This window comes from Lagopus leucura, unplaced genomic scaffold (genome assembly GCF_019238085.1).
Source record: "Lagopus leucura isolate 7727_CA_CO unplaced genomic scaffold, USGS_WTPT01 259-5_obj-0_obj, whole genome shotgun sequence".
Taxonomy (NCBI): domain Eukaryota; kingdom Metazoa; phylum Chordata; class Aves; order Galliformes; family Phasianidae; genus Lagopus; species Lagopus leucura.
Window position 1 is genome coordinate 1 of NW_024963913.1, and position 27,217 is coordinate 27,217.

At 52.4% G+C, this 27,217-nt stretch overlaps 3 protein-coding genes and 4 non-coding genes across 9 annotated transcripts; 1 reads left to right on the top strand and 6 right to left on the bottom strand.

The window, feature by feature from the left end:
* Nucleotides 1–185: 185 nt before the first annotated feature.
* On the top strand, nucleotides 186–2,663 carry PSMB3 (proteasome 20S subunit beta 3). The gene is made up of 5 exons (XM_042891679.1): nucleotides 186–458; nucleotides 979–1,086; nucleotides 1,470–1,647; nucleotides 1,866–1,960; nucleotides 2,537–2,663. Exons 1-5 carry the CDS (start codon nucleotides 217–219, stop codon nucleotides 2,583–2,585), a joined length of 672 nt encoding a protein of 223 aa, XP_042747613.1. The 5' UTR covers nucleotides 186–216; the 3' UTR covers nucleotides 2,586–2,663.
* A 4,033-nt stretch (nucleotides 2,664–6,696) lies between these two features.
* PIP4K2B (phosphatidylinositol-5-phosphate 4-kinase type 2 beta) lies at nucleotides 6,697–19,875 on the bottom strand. The gene is made up of 10 exons (XM_042891680.1): nucleotides 19,699–19,875; nucleotides 13,041–13,138; nucleotides 12,761–12,857; nucleotides 11,037–11,189; nucleotides 10,200–10,346; nucleotides 9,896–9,934; nucleotides 8,557–8,670; nucleotides 8,036–8,294; nucleotides 7,559–7,662; nucleotides 6,697–6,992 (listed from the first exon to the last, which is right to left on the bottom strand). Exons 1-10 carry the CDS (start codon nucleotides 19,873–19,875, stop codon nucleotides 6,912–6,914), a joined length of 1,269 nt encoding a protein of 422 aa, XP_042747614.1. The 3' UTR covers nucleotides 6,697–6,911.
* Nucleotides 19,876–20,669: 794 nt separating this feature from the next.
* CWC25 (CWC25 spliceosome associated protein homolog) lies at nucleotides 20,670–27,185 on the bottom strand. 3 transcript variants are annotated; one of them, XM_042891691.1, is made up of 11 exons: nucleotides 26,394–27,185; nucleotides 25,343–26,102; nucleotides 24,971–25,143; nucleotides 24,501–24,737; nucleotides 23,995–24,064; nucleotides 23,725–23,852; nucleotides 23,437–23,506; nucleotides 22,744–22,934; nucleotides 22,507–22,593; nucleotides 21,815–21,976; nucleotides 20,670–21,505 (listed from the first exon to the last, which is right to left on the bottom strand). In XM_042891691.1, exons 2-11 carry the CDS (start codon nucleotides 25,358–25,360, stop codon nucleotides 21,391–21,393), a joined length of 1,251 nt encoding a protein of 416 aa, XP_042747625.1. In that variant the 5' UTR covers nucleotides 25,361–26,102; nucleotides 26,394–27,185; the 3' UTR covers nucleotides 20,670–21,390. The 3 variants fall into 3 exon arrangements, with proteins under 3 accessions (XP_042747625.1, XP_042747624.1, XP_042747623.1); XM_042891690.1 differs by having other exon boundaries at nucleotides 25,343–26,393; nucleotides 27,088–27,173; XM_042891689.1 differs by having other exon boundaries at nucleotides 25,343–27,185.
* Nucleotides 26,094–26,165, bottom strand: TRNAC-GCA. Its single transcript has one exon. It is a non-coding gene; the product is annotated as a tRNA-Cys (tRNA).
* Nucleotides 26,385–26,456, bottom strand: TRNAC-GCA. The gene has a single exon. It is a non-coding gene; the product is annotated as a tRNA-Cys (tRNA).
* On the bottom strand, nucleotides 26,706–26,777 carry TRNAC-GCA. Its single transcript has one exon. It is a non-coding gene; the product is annotated as a tRNA-Cys (tRNA).
* Nucleotides 27,079–27,150, bottom strand: TRNAC-GCA. The gene has a single exon. It is a non-coding gene; the product is annotated as a tRNA-Cys (tRNA).
* Nucleotides 27,186–27,217: the final 32 nt, after the last annotated feature.

Genomic DNA, 27,217 nt, shown 5'->3' on the forward strand with positions numbered 1-27,217 from the left:
GGAGGAGGAGGAGGAGAAGGGGGGAAAGGGGTTGGGGGGGAAGGGGTCGGGGAGTTCCCTGTGGGACTGGGAGATGGGGGGAGGAGAGGGGGGGAGGCAGGGTTGAATGGTCCCTGTGGGACTGGGGGGGGAGCAGGACTGGGGGAAGGGAAGGGGGGGAATGTTGGGGGAGACTAGGAGGAGAGTTGAGAGGTCCCTGTGAGGCTGGGAGATGGGATGTGTGGGGCTGTGCCCCCCTGCTGTACCTGCTGCACCTGCTGCCTTCTCTTGCAGTCGATTATGTCATATAATGGTGGGGCCGTGATGGCCATGAGGGGGAAGAACTGCGTGGCCATCGCTGCCGACCGTCGCTTTGGGATCCAGGCACAGATGGTCACCACGGACTTCCAGAAGATTTTCCCTATGGGAGAAAGGCTGTACATTGGGCTGGCAGGTCTGGCCACGGACGTGCAGACGGTGTAAGTGGTGCTGTCCCAGCTGCGTGTCCCCAGGCTGAGCCTGGGAGAGGTTTATTGGCATGAACACCAATGGCAGCCTGTGCCACGTGTGTAAATTGAGGAGCGTAACAAGTGGCACCAGCACCCCTCTGGTCTCCCTTCACAGGGTTTTTTTGGGTTGTTCTGAGACAAATTGAAAGAGTCGAGTTTGGTTCACGCTGTGCTCACTTCTGACCTCACATGTATGTGCTGGAACGTTTCCCTGATTTTTGATTACTTGTGTTTATAAAACTCCTGCTCATGTTTGCCATACAGGAGTGGATTCTTTATTTTAAAAGTAAAACAGTGTGTGATTTAAGACCTCGTTGCTGCTAGGGATGAATAACTTCAAGTATAAAAGGGAATTGCACCTGGGGTTCCTGCCTGCCTCAGGAACGCATTGGGAGCAGCTGGTATCTCTGTGAGCAGCTCAGGCCTGGTGAAGATGACAGCAAAAGGAACCTGCTTGGGCCTTAATGCTGATGGTCCTCTCTTCTTGCAGAGCCCAGAGGCTGAAGTTCAGGCTGAACCTCTATGAGCTGAAGGAAGGGAGGCAGATCAAACCACAGACTTTTATGAGCATGGTTTCCAATCTGCTCTACGAGAGACGGTAACTCAAACTACTGAGTGCTGTTTGTGTGTTGGCAAAGGGTGCAGCTGATGGAGTTTGTCTGATTCTAAAGAGCTGGGAGGCTGAGGAAGGCTCCTTATAAAGGCTTGTTTTGACGTGGGAAAAAGGAAACGTTCATTTATTGACAATGTTATCTTCAGATTCCTTGCCAGATAATAATGAACTTTGTTAAAATACTCCACTTAGCAGTAAAATTTTATTCACTTTGCCACGTTAAAACAGCTGGGGGATGCTTCTAGATCAATCTGAAGGGTCCACCACCAGGAGTGCCTGTGGGATATTTTCCTTGTATGGACATTCACATGCGACTGGGAGCCTCTTCCAGGTGGTCGGACTGTTTTGAACTCTGTTTTTCTTCCCAGGTTTGGACCTTATTACACAGAACCGGTCATTGCTGGCCTGGACCCCATAACACACGAACCTTTCATCTGCTCCCTGGACCTGATTGGCTGCCCCATGATAACTGAGGACTTTGTGGTCAGCGGCACCTGCTCAGAGCAGATGTATGGCATGTGTGAGTCCCTCTGGGAGCCCGATATGGTGAGTGAGGCAAGCAGGTTCTGCCTGGATCCTGGGGTTCTGCCTCCTGCTGTTAGCTGGGGAAGCAGGGAGAAGGTTGGCTGAGCAGCTCCGTCCTTGGATGAGTTGGGAGCATAAAGGCTCACAGCAGCATCTCGATGGTGTTTTGGGGGTGTTGACAAAATCTGGTGGCTCAACATCCAGTTCTTAGACCAACTAAAACAGCTTCTCTTCTTCAGGAACCCGATCACCTCTTTGAAACGATCTCGCAGGCCATGTTGAATGCAGTGGACAGAGATGCCCTGTCTGGCATGGGGGTAGTAGTGCACATAATGTGAGTGCTGCTTTCTTTCCCTTCTGAACACAGGTAGAATTTCCCAGCCTGGGGGCTAAAATCAGTTGAGGGATTGGCTTCCCAGCTGTCTCCAGTCTTGTTCCTTTTCTACTCTTAGAGCAGAAAGCATTACTAAGTAGTTAGTTATTTCCCATGTATGCTTGCTGTTGCTACAACTGCAGCAGTTAACTCTAGAGTTCAACTCTCACTGCGTGTGGATTCTCTCACAGCATTCCCATCAGTGTTTGGCAGCATGATCTCTTCAGTGGAAGCAGCACTGAGCAAGAGAACGCTCTTTGCCACAGCAGGATGCAGGGTTAGCTTTCTGACTGCAGTCAGACTCTCATCAGATGCAGCTTATTTTGCTTGTGCTGCTGCTGCCTAGCACTGTTCCCAAGCATTGCTGCTGACTGAGCCTGCTCAGCTCCCCTGGGACACAGCAGCAGGAGGAGGGGGGTTGCTGAGCTCTGACAGCCACCTTTCATGATTCTGCATTGCACACTGCACCTTGTGAGGAAAACGATGATCAGTGTTTAACACTGATTTGCTAATAGTTTTCTCTGTCTCCCTCTTTAGTGAAAAAGACAAGATCACCACCCGGACTCTGAAGGCACGCATGGACTAACCCAGCACAGCTGTTCCTGTGTCTCTCAGCTCAGATTATGTGCAAATTTTTTAAAATAAAGCTCTCCATTGTGGTGAACTTTCCTTTGCTTGAGCCCTAACGGCAGGATTCAGTTCTTCTCTGTAAAGCTAGCAGGAGCAGCTCAGGTTTCACACACCAGCAGAGCTTATCTTTAAGCCACCTCTGCTCATCTTCCTCAGTCCACCTGTATGTGAGCATCAGCAGCATCTCCTCCTGCCAGCTCTGAGTGGTTCTCACGTGCAGCACATGGCAGAACCAGGCCTTGGCAGCACAGAGCTCTGCTCTAGCTGTGGTTAAAGCTCTGCTCCAGTTGTGGTTAATCCAGCACTGAAGATGACCAAACCTCCCCTGCAATACCAGCTGGGCAGCAGAACGCGCTGAAGAGGCCAGCAAGGAAGAACAACACGTACACAAAGTTCTGATTTTATTTTTCTCTGCTTGGAGACTCATCTCGTAACATGCATGCATTTCAAAACAGTAACAGTGTCTCAAACTGCTCCTAGCAAACAGACAAGCACAGAGGACTTCAAATTCCTATTTAAAAAACAGCAGTGAAAAAAAAAAACCCCGAACGCGTTATTGTTATTTTTTTGTTTGTTTTGTTTAGTCTCAATTTATTCACATTTGATTTCGGTTGCACTGATTGGCCCTGCTCACCCCCTCTCAGACCTGTGTTTCGCACTCCCTTGCCACAACTCGATCTGCTGCACTTTGCTTCGTGCAGCTGAGCGAGGAGCAGCGCAGGGTGCGAGCGATGAAAACCAAAACCGCCCTCAGCAACAGAAGTTGGTTCCCTGTGCTTTGCCATTGCTGTCCCGCAGGAAAAGAGCAAGGAGAATCAGCAGTGGCTGATGGAGATGCGGAGAGCAGCTCTGCAGGAGTAGGGCAAGGTGACAGCGAACCTGAAACGGTGCTGGGGAGGGGAGGAGATGCTGCTGTACCAGCGATCCATCTCAGATCGGTTGCACGGTGCCACAAACCGAGGCTTTGCACGCTGCTGAAGGGTTTGTGCCACCTCGGGGTGGGAGCTCTGCAGCTCGAAGGGAGGCCTCTAAAGACTGCATGGCAGTCACAGGACGGAGGCAGCTGCTCTGAGATGAAGACAATCCCTATTGAACACAGCCTGCAGCCACTAAACCACCGTCAGAGCTCACAGCTGGGGATGCAGGCTCTTCTCCCAGCTCACAAAGTACAACTCGAGTGCTTCAGTGCTCCTGCTGCTCATGGCACAGCAGCTGGAAGCCAGGATCCTCCAGCGTGGGGGGAGCACAGGAATGCAGGGAAGCAGAAGCGAAGAACCACGCCGAGTTCCACGTGAGGAACTTCACAATCGTGGCCTTTGTAAGGAACACTGGGTCCTCTGAGACGAGAAGGGAGGAGCATTCTGCTCCCTGCAGCAAGAACTGAGCTCCCACCGACGGCTCCTGCATTGCCACCAGCAGGCTGATCCCTGGGGCAGACCCACAGGTGGGTGCTCCCTGCTTCCCCCCCCTCCCAGCCCCCACTTTTGGGTGACCCATCCTATTCTTGAGCATCTTCTATTGCACCAACCGGGCAGCACAGCACTCAGCCATGCCCTGCTGCTGCGCTCTGCCTTCCCTCTCCCTTTTGCCCCAGGGCCTCTCTTTTAGGCAACCCAAAGCAGATTTCAGTGCTCACATTTCAACAGCATCAGAGCCATACTCTGAGAGCCCACCCTGCAGGCCCACCCCCAGCCCACCCTGCACTCTGTGGGGCACATCTACAGACACAGCTACCTACATCCAGCACACTACAACTAAACTCACACCAGCAACAGACAACAAACGAGCACGAGCAGCTGTAAAACCAGAATGGAACAGGCTAGGCTTTCTTAAATACTTGAGTTAAAAAAAAAAAAGTAATAAGAATAGCGACCTAAAATAAGGTTTAAAAACAAAAAGAACAAACAAAAACCCAAAGTCCCTTTTAAAAACAAAATATTTGCAGCTTCACCTTCTTGTTCTGGTAAGAAAAATACTGTCTCGAAACGAAAATTAGCATCTTGAACACAACGCTACCTCCCCCAATGTAAACAATGTACAAAACGCTCACGTTAAACGAAGTTACACACCTGGGTAACACAGCATTAAGGGAGAAAATGGCATTTCCTTACTGCAGGACACACAGCATGGCAACTCGACAAGGGGCAGAGCTGGGGAAGCGGGCTGAGCCACAGCCCTCCAGTTCAGTCCCAGCACGAGTTTTGCTGGAGAGGAGCAGCACAGCTCAGCGCCTGCAGCTCACAGGCCCCGCCCCCTCCGGCCCCCCATCCCCCCAACCCTCTCCTCTCCTTTTATATTATTATTATTATTATTTTATAAATACACGATTTAAAGATGATCGGTTTAAAAGGAGGCGGCTCGCGGCCCAGCAGAGCTCCCTGGGCCAAAGCTGCGGCTCCAATGCGGATTCTTCAAACCGTCCAGAATAAAAAGCAATGGATGTCAAATTCTTAAGGGATAGTAAACGTTAAGTGCTTATTTTCTTGCTTGCAAAGAGCTCAGCAACCAACAGAACACCCACAGCACGGCTGTGCCCCCCATCCTCCCTTTCGAAAGCGTTTTCCCAGCTGCACTCGTTCTGAGGCTGCCCCACAAATGGCCACAAAGGTCTGCGTCCCTCTGTGACCCCCGACGGTCATTTCTGACTCCGTGAGTGCCCTATTTACAGCGTGCCTCTATGGGCTGAAGCTCGAGGCCCTTGTGTCCCCCTTCCAAGCTGAGAGTGGTGGCACTCAGACTGCATCACAAGAACTGCCCGGATCCTGCATCCCATAGCAGAGCCAGGAGCCCACGGGGACACAGCTGGGATGCAATGAGCACCAGAGATCCCCCAAAAGGAGTGAGCCCTGCAGGGCGTTACAGCACGGGGCAGGCAGCCCAAAGAGCTTCATCCCAAAACAAAGGCATTTGTGAAAACAGTTCAAGGCAGATAAGCAACGCGTCGCGACGGCGAGTTTTGTTCAAGACGCCGAATCCTGCTGAGAAAGAAAACGAAGGAAGGAACCCAAAGGTCCATCAGCGTCGTGCAGTGCTGAGAATGGAGCCCACAGAAGCCTCAAAGCCTGGCTGGAGTTTAGGGGGGGAAAGGGGGGGGAGTGGGGGATGTATTCCCATCCTTCCATACTGCTCAGAGAGGAGCACACAGCCACAGCTCCGGGCACAATCACATCACCATGGCAAAAAACAAACCCACAACCCTCCATCAGGAAGCAAATCCAAGCATGCCTGCTGCAGACGGAGCGAATGAGGAAGACACAACGTTAGCTGGATGAACACTGAACTGCAGACACGAAGCTACGAACCAAAGAGACACAGCAACTCCCAACTGCGGTGCGTGGGGAAAGGTTCCAGGCAGTCAGGTGTTGTCCCACACCTACAGGGACACAGCTTTGCTTTTTTGTCCTTTCACATCATCTTCACAGCTGGCCGATGGTGCAGCACTCTGGGTCTGAGCACATCGCCATCCGATGTTGTTCAGCATCTCTTAGTGCTTCTCACATTGCTTTTTTAGGCTCCAGGAGCAAAGCCCTCTCTTAGTGATCATCTTTGGTAGATGTTCATTTCCCTCATCTTTCTTGTAAATCGAGTGCAGATACAAAAGAAAAAAACAAAAAACAACAACCAACATATTTTTGTTACTTAAATTAACCAAAAGATATAAAGTGTCCCAGTCTGAATTCACCTAAAGTTCAGCGACTCCTCCTTATCAGTGTCATATTTTCCATCCTCGAGACGGCGAGCGATTTTCCTTCCAATTCTTAGAGAGAGGGAAGTAAAAGGGCTTGGAGGTCAGTCTTGCAAAGACAATTCGATGGTAATTAATTGATTAAAAAAAAAAAAGGAGTTTGTGGCATCAGGCACTGCTTTACTCCAAAGTAAAGCTGAGCTCGAGTGACCCCCAGGCGCAGCGCCTCATGTCACATCCCTGGGAGTCCCTTGGTCAGAGAGGAGGAAACACCGTCTGGAAGAGCAGTGCTGGCAACAATGCACTTTTCTTGTTTTAAAAAGCCCTCAAATTGATGTCTGGGCACTTCTGTAACAAACCCCCCCCGCCCCCCTCCCCCCTTCTTCCCCCCTTTTCTCCCACCTGGCCGATGTGGGCTGTCGGAGGGGTGCACTGAAAATACGTTGTCTCTGAAGTCACGCAGTGCCACTCACTCACTCACTCACTCACTCACACACCCCACATGCTGCTACAGAGTCTGTTTTAGTGTCACAGGCTGCGTTCTCCTCTGGGAAGTAGCCCCTCTTCTCCTCGCGTTCCTCTGAAGGCTGAAGATGACTATGTCAGGATATTGGACATGAACTCATTGAAGCGTTTGGAGTATTGCTCCGGGTTCACGGTGGAGATCTCTGCCCCAGCCTGCAAGGCAGAGACGAGAGATGAATCACAACAGCTTCCCTGCATGCAGAGCTCACAGCCGTGCACAGCAGGAGGAGGAGGGAGGACAGCAGGGAGCACTGCTGGGAGAGACCCACAACAGAACCTGCAAGTTCTAGGAAAAGCCAACAGCTGCAGAGGGCTGGAAAGATCCCCGAGGAAAATGGTTTTAGCTCCAGCTGCATTCTCCTGCAGGCTACTGAGTCAGAGCTTTGGAGCTGCTCTCTTATGGGTCAGAGATGTGGAAAGAGAGAGGAAACTCCACGTCCCATTGAATTGGGATTTTTTGGGGCTCTTTTGGGAAGTTCAGAGAAGTTTGGGAACAGGTCTGGCAGCAGGAAGGCATCACGCCTGCCTGCACCCCGAGCATTCCTGCCCCACCAGGCTGCTGCTGCCACGCAGGGAACTCGAGTGAGTGAGGGAAGGGCTGCTCTTGGATGTGGGATCACTGGACAACGTCCAGACTGGCACAAAATGCACACAGACAGGCATGCAGGCAAAGCAGAAGCCCCGAAGCCCATCCTCCCTGCAGGAATCAGGCTGCTTACCCCATGTTTCACTGTTTTGGCAGCGTGTGCAGCTTTCTTCTTTGCATCATATGGTGTAAGGATGTCTATAATGGCCATGAAGTACACTTCCTTCTTGGGGGCACCTAGCAAGGCAAGAGAGTTGCTAGCACACCCTGAGCTGTCAGCAAAGCCCAGTTACATCCCTTCCTTGAGAAACAGCAGATCTGCTTTAATGCAAACAGCAGAGAAAGCAAGGCAGGGGGAGCTCAGGAAGGGCAGAGAGGAATAAACTGCACACCAGAGATCCACACACACACTCTGAATGCTGTGCTGCTCCTAAAACATCACTTCCAACATTCAAACTCACACCACCTGCAGACAGGGACAGCACAGGAGAGACACTTGGGACAGTTTCTTTCTCTCTATGGACAGTCCTCCACTCCCTTTAGCTCACACAGTCCACAGGATGCCTCCTCTGCCCCCCACACCTTCAAGGCAGCATCCCACAATACTCACTGTCGTGGCTTTTCATGGCGTAGACATCAACAGAGGGATCAAACTCTCCAGGCCCAAAGAAGCGAGGGTAATTGAGGAGATTGCCAGGGCTGTCTGGGGGGGTTCCATACGAGGAGATGGGGTTCCCTCCCAGGCCATCATTCTCACACTCCTCATCCTCTGCCCGATCCTCCACTTCCATCTCTTCATGCTCTGCTCGGTCAACATCGTGGATCCCAACCAGCAGGCTGTAGTCCATGATCTTCAGCTGAGCTAAGAACTGGGAGGAAGAGATGAGTGAGAGTCATGGAAACCGTGTGAGATCACAAATCCTGCCCTGCTCTCCTGGTATCCCCCTAAGGGAACACGGCATTTAAACCCATGTTAGTCCCCACAGAACCCATGTGGGAGCTGTGCCCTCAGCCAAGGGTAAAATCCTGACCACATCTGTGTGCCTTCTGGCCACTGCTGACCTCTGTGCACAGGGAGCACTCAGTTATGAGGCACAGCCAGAATAAAAGCCACCCCCCAGGGTTCTCTACCTCCACGTCCCGCTTCAGCTTCTCCAGGAAGTTCTTTTTGCTCTCTTCCCCAACATGCAGCTTCTGTCCCTCATTCAAGAAGTCGTTGTCCTTGAACGTCGGCAAATCCTTGGCCTGGAACAAAAAAATCCTCTGTCAGATTCCCAAACCTGGACCCCTCGAGGCCAGGCTGCACGCTGCTCCTTCAGCAATACACCCACTGCTCAGCGTGGGGCAGCACCGGAATCCCCTGCCTGTTCATAAGGCCTCATCCCATCCACTAATTAGGAAACGGCAGCAGGCAGAGCACAACGTTTGTCAATGAGTCTGTGTACCTCTGTGCTTCCCTTCATACCCTGAGAACAGCTCAACTTTAAGGACTGCTGGGAAGAAGGGCTGCAGGCTGAATGCTTGGCAGCTGGGCTCCGGCCCAACCAGCTCCCAGAATAGAAATGCATCCTGTTGGTTTCTGCCTGGGGTCGGGAGAATTGAAAACAAAACTCTTCTTTCCCAAAAGACTCGAGGAAAAACAAACCCAAAAAACTGCTGTTTGAAGGAATTTGTCTGCAGCGGACCCCTGAGGGATACGGGAGAATGCACAACCCTTCTGTGCAACTGGGAGTTCAGTGATTTTGCTCTTAGGATGATATATGAGCGTGGTGGCTTTATATAGATCTAATATGAATGGCCTGGGACAAACTGCATACACAGAAAAAGCTGGAGACTAAACAGGCAGCGAGCCAGGGACGTTTGGGCACCACGAAGCTGTGCCTCAATGCCAGAGCTTTTGGTGCAAACGGAACTTCCTTTGCTCGTGCCAGGGATTAATTTCAGGGTGAGCTGCTGTGGAACTTCACTCTGTAGCCTCAAACCTGCAAAGCTCACGTGCAAAAAGGTGCGAATTGAACAGGACTTTTCACGACAACCTCAGAGCTGAGGTTTTGCAGGGGCAGAACTCCCAGTTTTAAGCTCCCCTCGTGGCAACAGAACCCAAATTTACAAACACGCTGAGACGTGCCAAGAATCCGAGAGGAGTTGGTCTGGTTTATAGAAGCAGCTGTTGCAAAAGCAAACTGCTGACCTGACTCAGTTTGACACGCTGGGGGTGTATTGCACAAATGTGGGCTTTGCTACGTGTGGATTTGTGTCCCAAGAGGTTTCCCCCCCCTCTCCCGGCAGTGTCAATGTCTCAGAGCACCACCTCTTACTGTACATTACTGGGAGCAGCCTGGCGGGTGGGACAGGAGCAGTGTACCATGCAGGGCCTGCTTTGTTTCCCCTGCTCTGAACCCCTCTGGAAGAGGGAGGTCAGCTGGATCCCATCTGCTCCCCAAAGGCAGGAGGAAGGGGTGGTCCGTACCTTCTCCTTATCGCTTGCTTCCCTGGACACTGTTGAGCCCTAGCAAAAAGAAGGAAGAGAACATTGCTGCATTCCCAAGGAACTGATGGAAACCACGTAATTCATGCCTCAGACAGTCACAGACCCCCCTGCTGCAGTGCAGACCACTTGGGATAGAGGAACAGAATCACATTTGAATCTTAAGTCCCACACAAAGCCCCCAAAACCCGACTCCCTGAACAAAGGAGCAAAGCCCAGGACCCTCTCACACAGGGGTTACAGAGACCAGCCCTCACCCTGCAGGGCACTCTGCTCCCAGCCTCACCTTCAGGTCGTATTTTCGGTGCACTGTCAGCCTGTGGCTGAACACATTTCTGGTAACCACCATGTAGGTTTCCACTCCATCCACGGTGAGCCGGTACATGCCGAGGAACTGGGGCAGAAGGGTGTTCCCATGGCACTCCACTATGAACTGCAGGGAAGCAGGAAGGGAAGGGCAGAGAAAGACAGCACTGTCACACAACACCCACCGCTGGTGGAACACAAGCTCAGCAAGAAGCTGACAGGGAAGCTTCCAGTTCCAGCCATCTGACACTGATGAGAAAGGAAAGGAGGCTTGCAAATGGCTCTCTGCAGCTGCAGAACAGCAAGCTGGGGCACTGTAAGATGTTTACAGCCCTCAGCTGAGACAGAGCATCTCGTTGTGTGCAGGCCCAGCCTGCTGTGATAGGCCAAGCGTGCCCTCCCACCACCTGGTCACAGAAGTGTGAGCCTGCTGCTGGCAGCATCTAACATCCCCTCTTTGGTTACATGGAAATAAAGTGCAGATGGACTGGAAGATACCACAGACAACAGCAGAGCACTTCCAGCTGTGTCACCTGCCTCCTCTTCCTTGCTGCAAGCAGCTCTGTCCTTCCCCTGGTCCCTTCACAAAGTCTAATCCAAAGCACTGAATTAGCATCGCGTTTGCAGGTCTCAGATAACAGCAATCCATAATTCATTGCTGTAAGGGTGAGCAGTAAAGGACTCAGCACTGTGAAGGAGCCCTCATAGGCTCTCAGGTGCTACAGAACACTGCTTTCTATCTGCAAGCTCTGCCACAGCTCCCCAGCACATCACAGGGTGCTCCAAAGCTCCCTGCAGGGCTGCAGACTCACCGTACCTGGTGGTACTTCTTTAAGATGTTGTGCATCTCTGCCACATCCTCACTCGACACGGCCTTAATGACAAACCTCCTGTCATAGGTGGTGAGGAACCGGGCCCCACATCGGCCCTGGCTGTCGCTGTTCACTGGGGCACTTCGTGTCACCGAGTTCTGAGGGAAACAGAATAAAACCGTGGGGAGGAGAGGCAGGAGCTGCCAGCTCATTGAGAAGGAAGCAGAGCGGTGTCAGAAAGCAGGTGGGTGCTCAGGAGCACCTCCACAGCTCGGCTCTGTCAGAAGAGCCCAAAGATAAGACCAAGGGTTAAATAAAACCAGAACAAAATGGGTGAAAACAGTCATGCACGTAAACCCGCAACGTTTCCTGTGTTTAGGAATTCTTTACAGGACATCCCAAAAACAAAATCCACCTTCAGCCCAATCAGATGAGTGACCACGAACTGCTCGGCAGCAACCGCCTTTACATCCCCATCTCCACCCTTAGCAACAAAACACTGCAGCTTCTCATCCCAACCACAGCACCACTGCAAAATCCCAAGCTCCCAACTCCAGCACCTCCATCACCTGCACCCATCCAGAAGCCATTCTGTCACCCATCAGCACAGGCTCTAACCACGTCCTGCTTGCAAGCAGACGGGGGGAGCTGAGCTCTGAAACACAACAGCACCAACATCTAACAGCGGCCTTCAGCTCGGGGTTGATGCCCTTTTCAGGGTGCCAGGGCTGGGCAGTGCATCCTGTGATGTGTTTTATAGCTGGCTGTGGCTCTGTTCCTCCCACCCTTGGGTTCTCTGTGCAGTGGACACCAGAGGGAGCCTGCTCTGCTGCAGACACACGCAGGCGAGCACAGCCTGCTGCAAAGAGAGATTTACCACACAGTGCTGCGAGCAAACAGAGAGCTTTCCTTTCAGAAGGAAGCATTTAAAGCCTTTAAAACTTTAATGAAGCAGGGGAACAACTCTGCTCCTGCCAACGGCTTTAGAAACCATCAGGAAAATAAAAGCAAACAAAAGAAACCTCACTGCTCGCTGACATTTGCAAACGAGCCTGCGCTGCACGGTTTAATCACCCCTCACCTCAAAACCACAGAGCATTTCTTGGAGCGGAGATGGGAAGCAGAAATTGCGACCACATATGGACGTTACCAAACTCACAGGTTTACTTAATTCCCTTCCTGTCATCCCCACCTCCTCCAGTGCTGGGTGTTATGTTCAGCATCCTGGCTCGGCTCCCGCTCCAGCCGCCACATTTTACCCACCTGAATTCAGCTCGGTGAATGTTTCCTGCTTTCTGCCCTAGCTAGGCACTTTCAACAGTCACACAGCTCTGCTCAAGGTGGGAGAAGCAATCCTGCACCCCCTTGGTCTGGGGAGAAGGGGTGGAGGAAAGGATGCAGGTGCTGCACGGCTGCTCCTCACGCTATGCAGGACCAGATCAGCGCTACCCTCCAGTTCCTGCCTGCCTGCAGCCATCTGCTGCCTCCTATCCCATGCCCAGACTGAGCTCTTACCTTTTCACCCTGCAATTGCCCACTGCTTGGCCCAGAGAGATCCATCCCACTGCTGGGAGCCCTCACAACGATGGGAAACCCATCCACACCGTGATCATAAGCCCTTAAAAACCACCAAAAACTGCCAGTGTTGCAGTTTCTCCCCCACGTTGGTTATTCTATCACAGAGAAACGAGTCAGGACAGCAGGGAGAGGAAAGAAAAAAAAAAGGTACCTGGTAATCCTGGTCATCAATCCCAAACCTTTCCCGGAGGTTTCGGAACACCAGAGGACAATACTCCTTAAATTTAAAGCGACTGGGCAAGTTTTCCCTAAAGCAAAGCAGGAGAAATATTCTTGTCAATGATCAGCTGATGAAATCAAAGTCCTTCCCACACCTCACTGCTAACCATGCAGGATCCCCCAGCACAGCCCTCCAGGAATTCACCTTCTGCTTTGGGTGCCTACAACCCACAGAAGCACAGTTACAGGTAAGCTGTGAGGCACACACTTACTTGTTGAACAGATGATTGTCCACCTTGATCTTACTGTAGGCTTTAAAATCATCAGGCATCAACATGACAGGGACAGGAACGTTGCTGAGTTCGTTGATCTGCAAGAAAAAGGAAACTGAGATACAAAGGCCAAACAGCCCTGCATTTACCACCAGTTTACAGAGATTCTGAATGCCCCAGAATCTGTTCTGGAAGCAACACAACCCAGCAGGCCTTCAGAACACCTTGCTGTGCTGAAGGAACCTGGCGAATGCTGTGGTTTGAAGCCACAGAAGCAGCTCATTCAGCCCAGCACACAGCGGGACCCCCAGCTCTCCCATCTCATCACCCAGGACGCAGCCCAGAACGGACACAAAAGCTGCTATTGCTTCATCTGTAGGTTTGTCTAAAACAAACCCATGCTGCATCAGCCAAACTTCTCAGCAATGCCCATCTCAGCTGCCCAGCATCAGCCAGCACAGACGTGGGGGCACAGCACGGCTCCCCTGCAGACACTGCTCCTCTGTTTGCTGTCTCCTGCTGCTCTTATCCCACCTTCCCCAAAGGGATGAGTCACTCCATGAGATTGTTTTTGCTCCTCAGTCACGCGTGGCGGCTGCAGAAACACGGGAGAACGAATGTTGGTTCAGCTGCTGCTGTACAGATCAGCTCCCACTGCAGCAGTGGAAGCATCTGCAGAGAGGAACGCGTGCCTGGGCTGCCCTGGCCACACAGCACAGCCAGGAGGTACAGGGCAGCACGTGTCTGAAATTCCTTTTCTGAGGACAGCCTCAGCACCACTCATTCATAGGGATATCTGAGGGATCAGTGCCACCCGACCTGCATGCTGCGTTTACAAAGTGATTCTGTTACAACATTCACACCAAGCAGGTAACACTGGACGGATCACAGACTCACAGAATGGCCTGGGTTGCAAAGGACCACAATCATCATTTAGTTTCAACCCCCCCTGCTATGCACAGGGTCGCCAGCCACCAGACCAGGCTGCCCAGAGCCACATCCAGCCTGGGGATGCAGCCAACCACGCCAGCAGCTTGGCTTGGCTAGGAGCAAGGCTTGCATTGTGCCCCAGCACCCAAATCCAGGCAGCTCAGGGCACTCCCAGCACACCTGGGAAGCACAGGGCATTTTCCTGCCTCCAGGGGATGGGACCTGAGTGCTCAATCCCAGGAAATGGGCTCTGTTTGAGGGATCCTCCTCCTCTTGCACGCTTATGCACTCGAAGGTGCTGCCTCATTTCCAGCAGGGAGGTGCAAGAAGGCATGAGGAAACCACGCTGTGTGACACACTGCTCTGTGCAGGTGCTGGGGAGGCTGTGGCTCTGCAGATGCACGGTGAGCTGTCTGGTACGTGGCTGAGCCTTCCACAGGTGGGTGTTCTTCACATCCTGTCCCCATCGTTACCAATGGGAAAACAGAGCAGATTTCACAAACGTCAGACTGGGCAGAAAGGCACACACAGACACACGCTGCAAAGAGAAAAGATGACTATTTTCAGAGGCAGCCATCCCACACAACAGATAAAGCGGAAAGTAAAGCAGCCCCTGCTCTGCTGAGAGCAGAGCCCTGCCCAGCAGCAGCACCAAGGAGCATTAAGCACTGCCACAAAGTGCTCTGGGGTGCACGGAGAATGCCACACCACTGGATAATGCCACAGGCATTACAAAGAAATTGAACATAATGCCACAGGCCCCCCCTTGCTCGCAGTCAGAGTGGAGCAGGAAGGCTGGCATCTGGCTCTGCAACAGGCTCAGTGCTGCATGGAGCTGCAGTGGGAGCGATGGGGGCAGCCCCCAGCCCCACGCTGAGCTCCTCCTGCCAGGTGAAGGGAGAAAGAGAAAACAGCTCATTCTGCACCAAGCCACCCATTACTGCTGTCAGACAGCAGGGGAAGCCCGGCAGCACAGCTCTGCACGCTCTCAGCCCTCATCTCAGCAGTGGGAAGACACAAACAAGCTGTTATCAGCTCCTTCCAGCGTGGAGGAAGGGTGCTGAGACAGAGAGGGAACAGCAGCTTGGAGATTTTTCTCCTCCCTGCCAGAAATTCAGACGGAGACGGCAGCAAAGTGAGATGTCACGACGTCTCCTCGTGTCCTCGTTTCTGCCAAAGCAGAAACCTCAAAGCAAATGTTGTACCTGTTGCAAGCTTCCTGACAGGCAGAAATAGCACCAGCCTGCCTCGTCTCCTTGCTCTCATGCTTCCCAACGTACAACAGCCAAAGAAATCCCCCCTGCAGAAGCCTCTCCCCCTTCCAGCTGCAGACAGAGGAGCCTTCTGGATGCTTCGGGATTCCTGCGCTGGTGGAGATGGGGGGAAGGAAGGGATTGGTGCTGCAGATGCAAAGAGTTGCTTTCCCAAATGAGAGCACAGAACAGCAGTGCTCCATAGGGTTCCTCTCCTGGTGGAGCCTGAGCAGAGAGCAGAGCAACCAACGCCGGGCACATGTTGGTTCTCTCACCTTCTCCCCAGGCAGAGGCAGATTATAAATAGCAGAGTGTGTCTGTGTGTATTTATGCTACAGGAGGCAAGGTCGCAGCAAGGTGCCCTGCAGAGAGGTGCCCAGTATTGCCTGTGTCCCATAGAAGCTGCTCAGCTGGAGCACAATGCCCACACCTGGAGCTCTGCAGGTCCCCTCTGGAGCTGATGCAGCCCTCTGGATGGGCAGAGAGCTCAGGTCTGGTTCTTTGCTTGGAAGAGACAGCAGCAGCCGGACCCCCACCAGCATCACCTCACTGCAGGCTGCTGTGAGGAGCACAGAAACTACAAAGCAGCCTGGGGACACCAGGAGCCTTCCATTCCCCCAGCACAGACAGCCCTGAGCTGAAAGCACCGCTAAGGAACAAACTGTGCCACCACCACCTGCATTCTGCAGCAGCGCACAGGACATCTGTGCAAGGCAGTGCAAAAGCAGAAGCTGGACAGGCTCACATCGCACACAACTCACACACAGAGGCTCCCAGCAGAGCTCAGAGGACTTAAAACCACGACACATTTCAGAGAAACCGATGGGCATCCTCAGCTCTGGCCTGCACAGTGCTGGGTTGATCTGTCTATGATGCCCTGTGCCACCAAAGCCAATCCCTTCTTCAGTACCACACGCACTCAGGGATGCTGCTGCAGTGTGATTTTGTTTCAGAACCTGACTGTAGTCTCAAAGTAGCAACTGCCACCAGTAAATTGATGGGAAAACGCAGTTTGTTTACTAACGAGATCCAAACAGTGGAGCGTGAGAATCTGCTCTCCAGGATTCTTTACAGTAAAATTACTTTGCTCCTCTTGGTGCCATCCAGCTCTGCATCTCAGAGCGTTCTGAATGGTGGAAGTTCACAATGCCCCAGGGCAGCAGGTAACAGACATACAGCAAAAAAAATCACTTCAGCACAGAGCAAAGCCACACCTGCAGCAAAGCTTTGCAGCACAGGACAGCTGGGGGGAAAAAAGCCACTATTTTCCATGAACTAGGGCATGATTAATCAGTATGGGAGCTAACAGAACCGCCATGCAATGCTGGGCACGGGTGAATCTTGCAGCCAACAGCTTCTTTGGGTGCTCTAGGAACACCAGCGTGCAATAAGAGGAAAAAAGCAGCCCCGAGTGAGAGCAAACACCTCTTCAAAGTGTGTTAGAGCCTGCTGGGCAGCACAGTGTGGGTACAGGGGGCACAGCACATCCCCATCACAAGGAGCCTGGTGTTGGGCTTTAACAGAAGGTCCCAGGCTGTGGAAGCTCAGAGGCAGCAGGCTCCATCGTTAGCACCGGTGCTCATCACCATTACTGCCATATGCTGTGCTCTCCAGAGGTCAATTAGAGCCAGGGCAGACAGCGAGTGCAGGAAAGGCCAAACACAGACTGCATCCCCTGCGCCAGCACTGATTTATAGCACTTCAGCATTTGATATGTGGCAGATGCTGCTCTGGCTAGAGTTAACATGGCAACACCAAAAACAACGCTGAGGAGAAGGGAGAAGCGTGCTGCAAATCCCAATGCTGCTCTTTCCTTTGAATACTAACGAGCTTCACGTTGTGCTGCCTGGCACCAGGCAGGTCCTGCGAGAGCAGCAGGAGCTGCGGCAGCAACCAGAGCCCCCGGGGCAGACCCACAGTGCCAGCAGAGATCTGCCCTTCTCAGCAGAACTGGCTTTCTTTAAGGCCATCCCCAGCACATCCACAGAGCACAGCAGGACCAGCAGCCCCAGAGAAGCACCGTCACACCGCAGACAGCCGCCTGCTCATCGCACAGTGCCCTCTCCACCCCAGCACATCGCACAGTCAGCGCCTTACAACCGTTTCTATGGTTTCCCGAGCATCTCACAACAGCGCTGCCTTCATCTCGGTGCTTCCGAGATGGCTGCTCCCTCCCAGCACCACCCGACCTTCCCTCTGCCACCGGAGCTCCACGCGGAGCTGCGCTGCCTCTCCCAGCACCATGACAACAGCAGACAAGGCAAAGCTTCCCCAGGCGCCGTCTCCAGCTCGCCAGGTTCCACATCGCGGGCTCGGAGCTCAAAGAAAACATCGCAAACCAAAGGTGAACCCTCGTGACTCCGCTCCATCCCATCTGCACGAGTTCTCCCAGCTCCTCTCCCCCAAGCACGGCTTTCCGGCTCCAGGTTTGGCTGTGATACCACCCACGTCCCGCCGCGTTTCAGCGGCCGCAGCCGCACCCATGTGATGCTCTGAGCTCAAGCATTGGCTCTGGAGCGCTGGGACAGCAGAGAGCCAACTCACAATTCACACAGAAACGCTCCGAATGGGTGTTCCAACAGCAGTTCCTGTGCTCTGCACTAACATCACTGCTCTGATCCTCTCCAGACCATCGCTGCCTGTACTCGCACCAGCTGCTAGCAAGCTTGTTTAAACACAAGGCAGGGCTGTGCTGCTGCCAGACTCTGTTAATGGACCCGGGGGAATTTCTTCAGTCAGCAGAGATGGTGGATTGCATAAAATGGTTGTTTGTTTCATTTATCCACGAAAAAGTTCATCTCAGCCACCAGCATTTCTGATGGAATCGTGCTGTTAGCAGCGCGCTCCCCATGGCCTCGGCGTCTGCTTCTCTTTGGAAGGCTGTGCACCAGAAACCAAACGTGAAACAACCCCAGCAGATTCCTGACAAGGTTCAAAGGCACTCCTGAAAACACCCATCAGCTGCCCGGAGCAGTTTGCTCGAAGAACAAAAAGCAATCCCACCTTCCATAGGAGCAGGGCACCAGCAGCATCTCTTGGGAGCAGATCGGGATGAACAGCTGCTCGTGTGTTGAGCAAACACAAATAGTTTGGCTCACAGCCTGCCCTGCTCCAACCCTCGGCTGCTCACCACTGCAAACCGAGCTGCAGGAATGGGAGCTGGGGAATCCCTGCTGCCTGCACCGGGGGGGAGGAGGTCACAGCTGAGATGTTCTCCACCCTTTTCCAGCTCCTCCAGGATACGGTCCTCGTTTCTGGCAGCAGCTCCTTCACAACGTGCACCCGATACCATCTGCATGGACACAGCTACCAAGGAGAACTATCAGCTTGCAGAAATATTTCACAGCCAAACAGTCCTGAAGTTGCAGGCCCTGATCCAGAGCCTAAAAAAGACTTGAGGCTGCCCCACCAGCCACAGAAGAGGGCGAGCCGGCAGCCAGCAGCCCTAAGAGGCCACAAACGAAAGAGAAAAGCCCTACCAGCTTCAGTGCTTCTTCAGGGCTCCTAAGGGCATCGCTGATCAAAGCCTGGTTCAACTCATTGCCCGGCTTCTTGGGCGAGGAGCAGCAAGAATTGGGAAAATCCTTTGGCTGGGAGAGACAACAGTGCTGAACTACACAGGAAAGATTCACTCCGCCATCAGGAAAGCCAGGAATACAATCCTAGTTTTCCCAAAGCGTTGTTGATTCCTGCAAAAGCTGAACGCAGAGAAGGAAAGGGATCCAGGAAACACCCGCCAAGAAATGAGTGCCTTTGAGCCTGAAGGTTTGTTAATTGAGGAAGGGATGAGGTTGCTTAATTTTAACCACCTGAACATCACCCTTACCCACATCCAAGAGAACGCAGAGGAAGGGCAGCCCTTCCAGCCTATGCTATGGAGGAAAGAAAGGTTTCCAGAGGAAGAGAGAAGGGTGATTTTAGGAAGCTCCAATGGAGGTGGGCTGCAGTGCTGAGCCGTTCCCACAGAGCAGCTCCTCTCTCCATCCTGAGGATTTGGGGGGAAACAGACCAGCTCAGGAACACACAGATGTGGCACAGCCAGCAGAAAGATGGGAGTCAGAGCGACTCAAGGCTGGGCAAATTGGGCCCAATGATACAGGATGAAGCTGTGGGACACATCGCTCCCCCCGGGCCCACCCCCAGCCCTCTCACTAAGATCTGGCCCCAGGATTGAAGACCAGGGATTGGTGATAAGGGGTGCCCTGGGGGGCTGCTCCCAGCTATGCACGCCTGGACCACAGACAGCATCCTACGGGAAGGGCCGTTATCCCAAATGGCATCGGGGAAACGGGGGAGAGGAGTGCCGGGGGGCAGCGCTTGGGGGAAAGGCTGCAATGGGACGGGGGTAGAAAGGGGCAGCGGGGCCGAGGAGGATTCACCTCCGAGCCCCTGCGGCAGGCAGGGCGCTGGGGTGAAGGCTCTGCGCCGACGGGAGGGAAAGGGGGGGTGAGGTGGGGGTTCCGCCCGCTGCTCACCGTATGGTTGGCCCCCCACATGAGGACGCTGAGCAGCGGCTCCGAAGCCCGGAACAGCTTCACCTTCTGGCACACGAAGTGTTTCTTCTTGGTCTTGGTTTTGCTGGCGCTGAGTGCCGAGCCCAGAGCCGCTCCGCCGCTCCCCGCCGCCGATCCCCCCGCGCAATTCGAGGCCATGGCTGCCTCCGAACGGCCCCGCAAAGCCCCCCTCCCCCGGCGCTCCCCTACCAGCGCCTTCGCATGGCACCGCCCGGCCCGGCGCACGCCCCTCCGCTCTCAGCGGTTCCGGCCGCCTCCGTCACCCCTGGGGCCGGCTCGGCCGCTCCGCTCCCAGCTCGCTCTCCCCGCGGCGGTTGTTCCGTCCCCGCCTCCCTCCCCCCCTTTTCCCCGCCCCTGCGGTGGTTCGCTCCACCGCCGGCCGAGCGCTCAGGCGCCGCTCTAAGGAGGCGCCAAGATGGCGGAAGGCGGAGGAGGAGGGGACGGGGAGGTACCACGGCCGCGCCCCACGGGGGAGAGCCGGGGGATGCAGGGAGGGCAGCGAGGCGCCGAGCGTTGGTTCGCTCCGCCACAGCGCGCGGAGGGGAAGGAAAAAAACGGAACGCGGCCAAGGCTGCTTGCGGGACCGGCTGGAGCGGCGGGCGGAACGGGAGAGAAAGCGGAAACAAAGGCACCTCCCTCCCCCTCTGTGCGGAGATGGTTTCGCCCACCCCGTGTGACGTAGCAGCCCAGGCCACACCCCTTTCCGAGCGAGCCAATCAACGACGAGGCGCCTGGAATTATGAATGGACCGCTGAGCACGTCACTGTCGCCTCTTAAAGGGCCCGCAGCGCGCAGCTCCGCGCACAGAGCCGGCGGCCGCACGCAGCCCTCGGTCCGTCAGCCGCTGTGGCAGCGAATCCGACACCTTCGCCCCCACAAAGCCACCAAAAAACATTTGAAAATCGTAAAGTTTCTCCTTTTTTTTTTTAAAAAAAAAAAAAAAAAAAAAGGCAAAACAATCTTCACTGCTGTACATATACACATTACTTACATTACAAAATCCCAGAGAGATATTTGCTGCATCAGTTCTGCTCTGCTCATTTCCTTTCCCTGTGAAGCTGCTGCCCTCGAGCCAAACATCATTGAGATAGGTGAGAGGGATCAAATAATGGCTACAGAAGATATTTTACAGTCTGGTCTGACCTCTCCCTCCAAACCCACAGCAGAATGATGGCAGTCAAGCAGAATGGCATCAGTCCATCACACAGCTTTATCACATCCAGTCACCTCACGTGAATTTGTCCTGCTCTGATTTTTAAGGAACTAACAAAAATAGGTCTTTTGCTCTCACAAATAAAGAGCGCAGATAACCTGCCCAGTGTAGGAAGCAATTATCACCCAGCATCATCTAATAACAACAATATACAAAACCGGTACGAATCAGGGTGGAGAACAGGAAGAGATCTGGCAACGTGCTGCAGGATACAAGGGCTCACGAGCTCTCCAGCTGAGGTCTGCCTGAGGGATCATCCTCATCACAAACACATTGACAGTGCCAGAAGTTCAGACCACGCTGTGGGCTGCAGCACAGAAATTCAGCAGCTCTTTGGGAGATGGTTCCTGGAGAGAGAACTGAGCGTGTGCTGGAGGCCTCTCACCTTGGGGAACAAGGGTCCAATTTACTCCTGCACAGAAGCAGAGGAAGAACAAGCTTCATCTCTGCATAAAGTTCTTTTCCAAGGCAGCAGGAGTTCTCTGAAGGGAGTGGATGTTCCGCTTCACCCTATCTTCTAAAGTGGAAGTAGAAGCACTTTCCAGCTTAAAGTGACTGCAGGAAAAACAACAAAAGGAAAGAAATCAATCTCTTCCCAAACATCACATGGTTTCCAGCAGGGTTCGTTATCCCCGAGTCAATTAACTACGTGATTCTAAACTGGAAAGCAGCAAATGATTCCATATCAAAGTCTGCACCCAAAGAACTGACCAGCCTTTAGTTTGGCTTCTTACAGATCCAATGCTGTATTTCAGGTGGGTGCTCGGTATTCTCATCTCAAACCTCGATGCCATCACACACTCCTGAGAAGCTGCGCCCTGCACTTCCCACCAGTGAGAAAATGAACACCACCATGGCACTCACTGCAAGAACTTTCCATCCCCAGAGTCGAGTTTCTCCAGTTCTCTCTCCAGTTCCTCCTCCTTTCGGTGCTTCTTGAGGTTGTTCACCCTCTCCTCTTCCCTCCACTTGGCGTTTTCCATCATTTCCTGCCGTTTACGCTCCAGTTCCTCTGGAGAGATCTTTCTGTAGGTACAGAAAACAGCACTGCTGTAAACCAGCAGTGTGCTACATCCAACCCAGCTCTTCCTTTCCAATCTTCAAGACTATTTATCCCCAAAATTGGAGCTGTTTAATTTTCCTACAGCACCCAAAGTTTTTTTAGTACAAGTCTAAACAACCAAACAACTCCAGCAAGAGCTTGGTTTCCCCTTTTCAGCTTTTCTTTGTTAATTGATGATACTATCAAGACCAAAGTTTCCTGCTGGCCGTTAAACAGCAGGCTTTTAATTAACCCAGGAGACAAAGCCTGATTTCACCCCACCGTGAGGCACGCAGAGAATCACAACCATTCCACGAGGTTTGGGAGGCTGTTAGCTGACAACTGAGCTCAAGAGCTGAGATCAAACCAAGCACTTCAGAACAGTGCACTGCCCTTCTGGATGCCTGACAGTCCATTCCAGATAACAGAGCAAGATTTGGTGCACAGATGACAGCAGCTGTTTCACAACCATCAGGGCAGCTTTCGCCCCAAAACACGCAGAGATTTTGCTCACCTGGTGTAACCTGGAAGGTGCTGTCGCCGATAGCTCTTCTTGGGGGAAGGACTTCCAGCTCTCCCTTTCTCCTCTCGACTGCTATGTCTGCAACCCAAAACCACCCTTATTTTTAGGAGATATACACATATTATCACATCCCTAAACTTTACCTGGATTTTTTAGCAGGGATTTTGATCTGAACATCCCCCCTCCCTGCAGCTTGCAGTTCGTATTACCCAGCTGAACCACACTCACTGTTTACTGTGCCTGGAAGGAGATCTCGACCCCCTGCATCCAGATTGCTCTGCACTCTTCTTGTTCGTGCATCTCTGTGGGGAGTGGGATGTGCTCCTGGACCTGGAGCGCTCGCGGTGCCTGTGGGAGGCTCTGCCCTGCCCAGCAGCTGGAGAACTCCGAGATCTGTGGTTCCTGTCAGAGTCCCTAACCTGAAATCCAAAAGTGCCCCTCAGGAGAGACGTCCTGTGAGAGCATCACAACACAGCGAGGCTGCAGAAGCCTCAGGTTGGGCTGCAGGCAGTGAACATTTTGCTCTGCATTCACTTGTCTCACTTCCCAGGTTCCTATGAACACCTCTGTCTAAAAAGATCATTTTGGTGGTGCTCAGTAAAGCAACTGCTATGGCAATCACATGCAACATTGAAACAGGTGTGTGGCTCTGGGAAGGGAAACTAATTAAAACTGAACTGAACTCAGAGAGGACAGAAGTCCTACCAGGACCTGAAGAGTTTCAGGTCAGGGCTCAGAGGCACTGAGGTGAATGTGAGCACTGTTAAACCATGTTAAATCATGTATAATCATGTTAAATCATGTATCCCTCACAGCCCTCTTCTAACAGGAGAAGCAGCCTCTTGCAACAAGCTGATCTTTTGCTGTTCCCTAACCAACAAGTCTGCTACTGAAAGAGACATGCAAAACAGCCAGACTTACCTGTAAGCCATATCCTGGCACTTTAGAAGGAATGGGTTTCCAGGAGGAGCTGCTGGATTTCTTCTGAGACCTAAACAAAAAAGAGAACAGTGCTTTTGAAGCAGATGAACTTCAGTGCTCCTATGCTTTGCTTATTAAAACAACAAAAATCAATCACCGATGCAAAAAACAAAAGTACCAATACAGTAATATTTAGGCAAATTAAGAGCATTAATTAGAAAGATGAGATTCAGAGAAGATCAGAAACAGATGAAAAACAAACGAGACAGTAAAGACAATAAAACCTACCTGGCTTTGCTTCGCTCCTCATCACTGCTGGCACTTTCACTGCTGGAGCTGCGACGCCGGTGCTTCTTGTGCTTCTTCTTCTTCTCTTTCTTCTTCTTTTTCTCCTTTTTATCTAAACTGTTTTGCAGCTACAAAGAAAGACACCGATTGATTAGCAGTAATTACTGTCCCTGCGCTTGGGCATAAGGCAAAGTAATGGAGTTCTCCTGGACAAAAGAAAGCCCAGCAAGGTACGTGCACAGACCCACAGAGCGCGATGGAGTCACCCACCAACTCCTTGATTTTCTTCATTTTTACAGGATTATTCAGAACCTCTCTCTTCTTCTCCTCCTCTCTCTTTCTAAAGCAGATGGAAGAAGAGTATTAGTATTTTCAAGCAACTCTAAACATCATTTTCATGACAGATACAACACTAAAACAAGCTCTAACAGCCAACTTTTGTTCATTCAGCGTTAGTCCAACTACTGCAAATTCTGTCCTTTCCCCCCCCACTGAAGAGTGCAACGAAGAAATTAAGCCAAATTTTTGTTCTGTTAACATCTATTTTGCTCCAATGCTGCCAACCAGACGCATTCTCACACATACAAAAGGGTGACCTAAGTTTGTATATATGAGCCCATATATGAGTACATATATACATATATAACAAAGAAAAACAACCTTTGCATTTGCATGCACGCTTCCCACAAATAAAACAGCTCTCATCAAGCTGCCATCACTGCTGCATTGCCTGATTTATTCTGATTTATTCCAGTATTCAGCTTCACATTAAGTACCTGATCATGAAAAGTGGATCCTCCCGGATTTTGTTTGCCATGTCCAGGACAGAGTTGGCACCTGACTTGGCAAAAATGGAGCCTGGGAGCAGTCCTGTCTCATTGGAGCAGCCAGCATCCTTGTCCTCTGTCTTCTCAAAGACGTACTTGTCCACAGGGCGACCCATGAGATACTCCTCCCTGTTCACCATGCCCCCAGGACCCTGGTACATCCACTCCAACTTTTCTTCTCTTTTCCTATTGCAAAACAAGTCATCATATTTTCTGTCACAGAGGTATAAAGCTACAGTTTAAAGCTTATGAAGTAAGTGGAAAGCTTCTAGTGTGAAATTATCAGAAATTATAAATTCGGTGTACAAATTTCTGTTTCTCAGAGATACCAGAAGCACATGGACCCCCTTCAACACGTAGCACCGCTCCTCCCCCTACCCGGACCGGCAGCCCCACGCTCAGGCCCTGGCTCTGCTCACCGGACAGTGCCCATATCCTCAGCATATCGCTGCATCTCCTCTCGGGCCCTTTCCTCCTGCAGCTCCCGCTGCAGCTCCTCGATTTTCTTCCTCTCGGCCTCATATTTCTGCTCGGCCTTCCACACCTTCTCCACATTGCGCAGGGTCTGGGGGTGCCAGCTCTTCTTCAGGTTCTGCAAGGAACGCGGGACGCGGCACAGGGCCCCTTACCGAAGGCCCCGGGCGTTCTCTCACCGAGCAGGGCCGCAGCGCCAGGCCCGGCCCCGCCGCGAACAGCTCGAACGGACGGCCCCGGCCTCGGAGCCGTCACCGGGATCCCAGCGGCCTGGAGGAAGCTCCCGGTCCCCCCTCGCATCCCGGGCCCCATCTCACCAAGTCGCCTCCCCCCATGGCTGCTCGGCTTCTCCTCGGCTACTGGGCCCGCTGTGCGTCATCAACATGAGCCGCCGTCTCCTCTCAACGCGTCGCGTGTGATATACGTCACTTCCGGCGCGGCGCTTAACGGTCTTACCGAAGGGATAGGAGGAGGCGGGCGGCGCTTGGTGCTACGGCGTGCTGTAGCGATGACCGGAGCTGCAGGCCGCTGTTTGCCGTTGTCACCCCGTTCCCCAGGGCTTCGCACCGAACCGCGGCGTCGCCGAGCGAAAACTCGAGGACGCGAGCGGGGTTCCGCGCCGTTCAGTGCGGGCTTAGAACCGGGGACGTTTCGGCTCCCAGCCCGGCGCTTTGCCCCTGAGCTACGTGAGCCCGCGAAACGCGGCTTTGGGGCGGCTCAGTGGTGGGGGCGTGGCTCAAGGGCAGCGTCGCTGCCTGCGGCTGCTGGGGTGCCGGGTTCGATCCCCGCGGGGGCACAGACACCTGTCATACATGGAGTATGCAGCTTTCTAGAAATTACTTCAATTAGCAACAACTGCTCAGGCAGGAAAAACTAGACCTGCATCGCCTCTACTGCACTGTGCTATTTGCCTGTACGTGTGTTGCTCAGGAAAACCACGGGAAAACTGGAAAGCTTTTCTTCTTTTATGTTAGAAGTTTGGTACAAGTGATCTTGAAGACCTCTGAAGAATAAGGATCGTGTCTATGAAGGACTTGGGAAGAAAAAAGGTTGGAAAAGAAGGTAAAGAGGGGGCACCTGGAGTTGAACCAGGGACCTCTTGATCTGCAGTCAAATGCTCTACCACTGAGCTATACCCCCCTGGCTGAACAAACAGACAAGGAGCAATGAAAAACAAATAGACACAGCATAAGTGTGGTCATAATTCCTCAGATGAGTGCTCAGCATCTTGAACAGGGACGTTCAGGGACCAGGGCTGTGAGCAAAGCAGAAGCACACAGGACCTAAAAGCGAGGAGAATTACTCTTCATATTTACCCTGGGGAGGAACAATCGACCAAACAAAAAGCACCCAATCCAAAGGGGGCACCTGGAGTTGAACCAGGGACCTCTTGATCTGCAGTCAAATGCTCTACCACTGAGCTATACCCCCTTGCTTAAGAACTATAAAAGATACAGAGGAGAAAAGGAATCTATAGAGAGCTTAGTTTTGATGTCCACTGGTTAGATTCTTTTGCATGACACTGATTTGAGCATGCATGTTTAGATGAGTTCTCAGTGTTATGAAGATGGAAGTTGAGAGACCAGCCCTCAGAGCAACGCACAGGCAAACAGATCTAAGAAAAAGAAAAAAAAAGAGGAATGCTCTTCATATTTATCTTTGAATAAAAACACAATCTGAAGGGGGCACCTGGAGTTGAACCAGGGACCTCTTGATCTGCAGTCAAATGCTCTGCCACTGAGCTACACCCCCTTGGTTAAGAACTGAACAAGGAGCATTAAGAAACCAATTCACAGAGCCCAGACAACCAGAATCACAGACAGCCACATCGTACAGATATTACACAGGTTAGAACCTGTCCAGCTTCCACACTGATCCAACAACCACTGTAGCCTTTACACTGACACAGACGCTGATTTGGGCTGTATATCCTTAGATGGACGCTCAGAGTCACGAATATGGAATTGTGGAAAGCAGCACTGTGAAATGCATAAGCAGACAAAAGAAGGAATGCTCCTTGTGATTCTACTCTAGAAAAAAGTCCACCACATGAAGGGGGCACCTGGAGTTGAACCAGGGACCTCTTGATCTGCAGTCAAATGCTCTACCACTGAGCTATACCCCCTGCTGCTGCCTGTCTGCCCGGCCTCAATTTTCCCACTCATTCCAAACGGGAGTCAATTCAATTATGC

Coding starts and splice junctions, on each gene's coding strand:
- PSMB3 (XM_042891679.1), top strand. CDS start 217: ATGTGTGGGGCTGTGCCCCCCTGCTGTACCTGCTGCACCTGCTGCCTT. Junction 459..978: donor GCCACGGACGTGCAGACGGT/GTAAGTGGTGCT, acceptor CTCTTCTTGCAG/AGCCCAGAGGCTGAAGTTCA. Junction 1,961..2,536: donor GGGGTAGTAGTGCACATAAT/GTGAGTGCTGCT, acceptor CTCCCTCTTTAG/TGAAAAAGACAAGATCACCA.
- PIP4K2B (XM_042891680.1), bottom strand. CDS start 19,875: ATGGCCTCGAATTGCGCGGGGGGATCGGCGGCGGGGAGCGGCGGAGCG. Junction 12,858..13,040: donor GACAATCATCTGTTCAACAA/GTAAGTGTGTGC, acceptor GCTTTGCTTTAG/GGAAAACTTGCCCAGTCGCT. Junction 8,671..9,895: donor AAGCAAGCGATAAGGAGAAG/GTACGGACCACC, acceptor TTTTTGTTCCAG/GCCAAGGATTTGCCGACGTT.
- CWC25 (XM_042891691.1), bottom strand. Junction 23,853..23,994: donor TGAAGAAAATCAAGGAGTTG/GTGGGTGACTCC, acceptor CTTTCTTTGTAG/CTGCAAAACAGTTTAGATAA. Junction 22,935..23,436: donor TGCCAGGATATGGCTTACAG/GTAAGTCTGGCT, acceptor TTTGGATTTCAG/GTTAGGGACTCTGACAGGAA.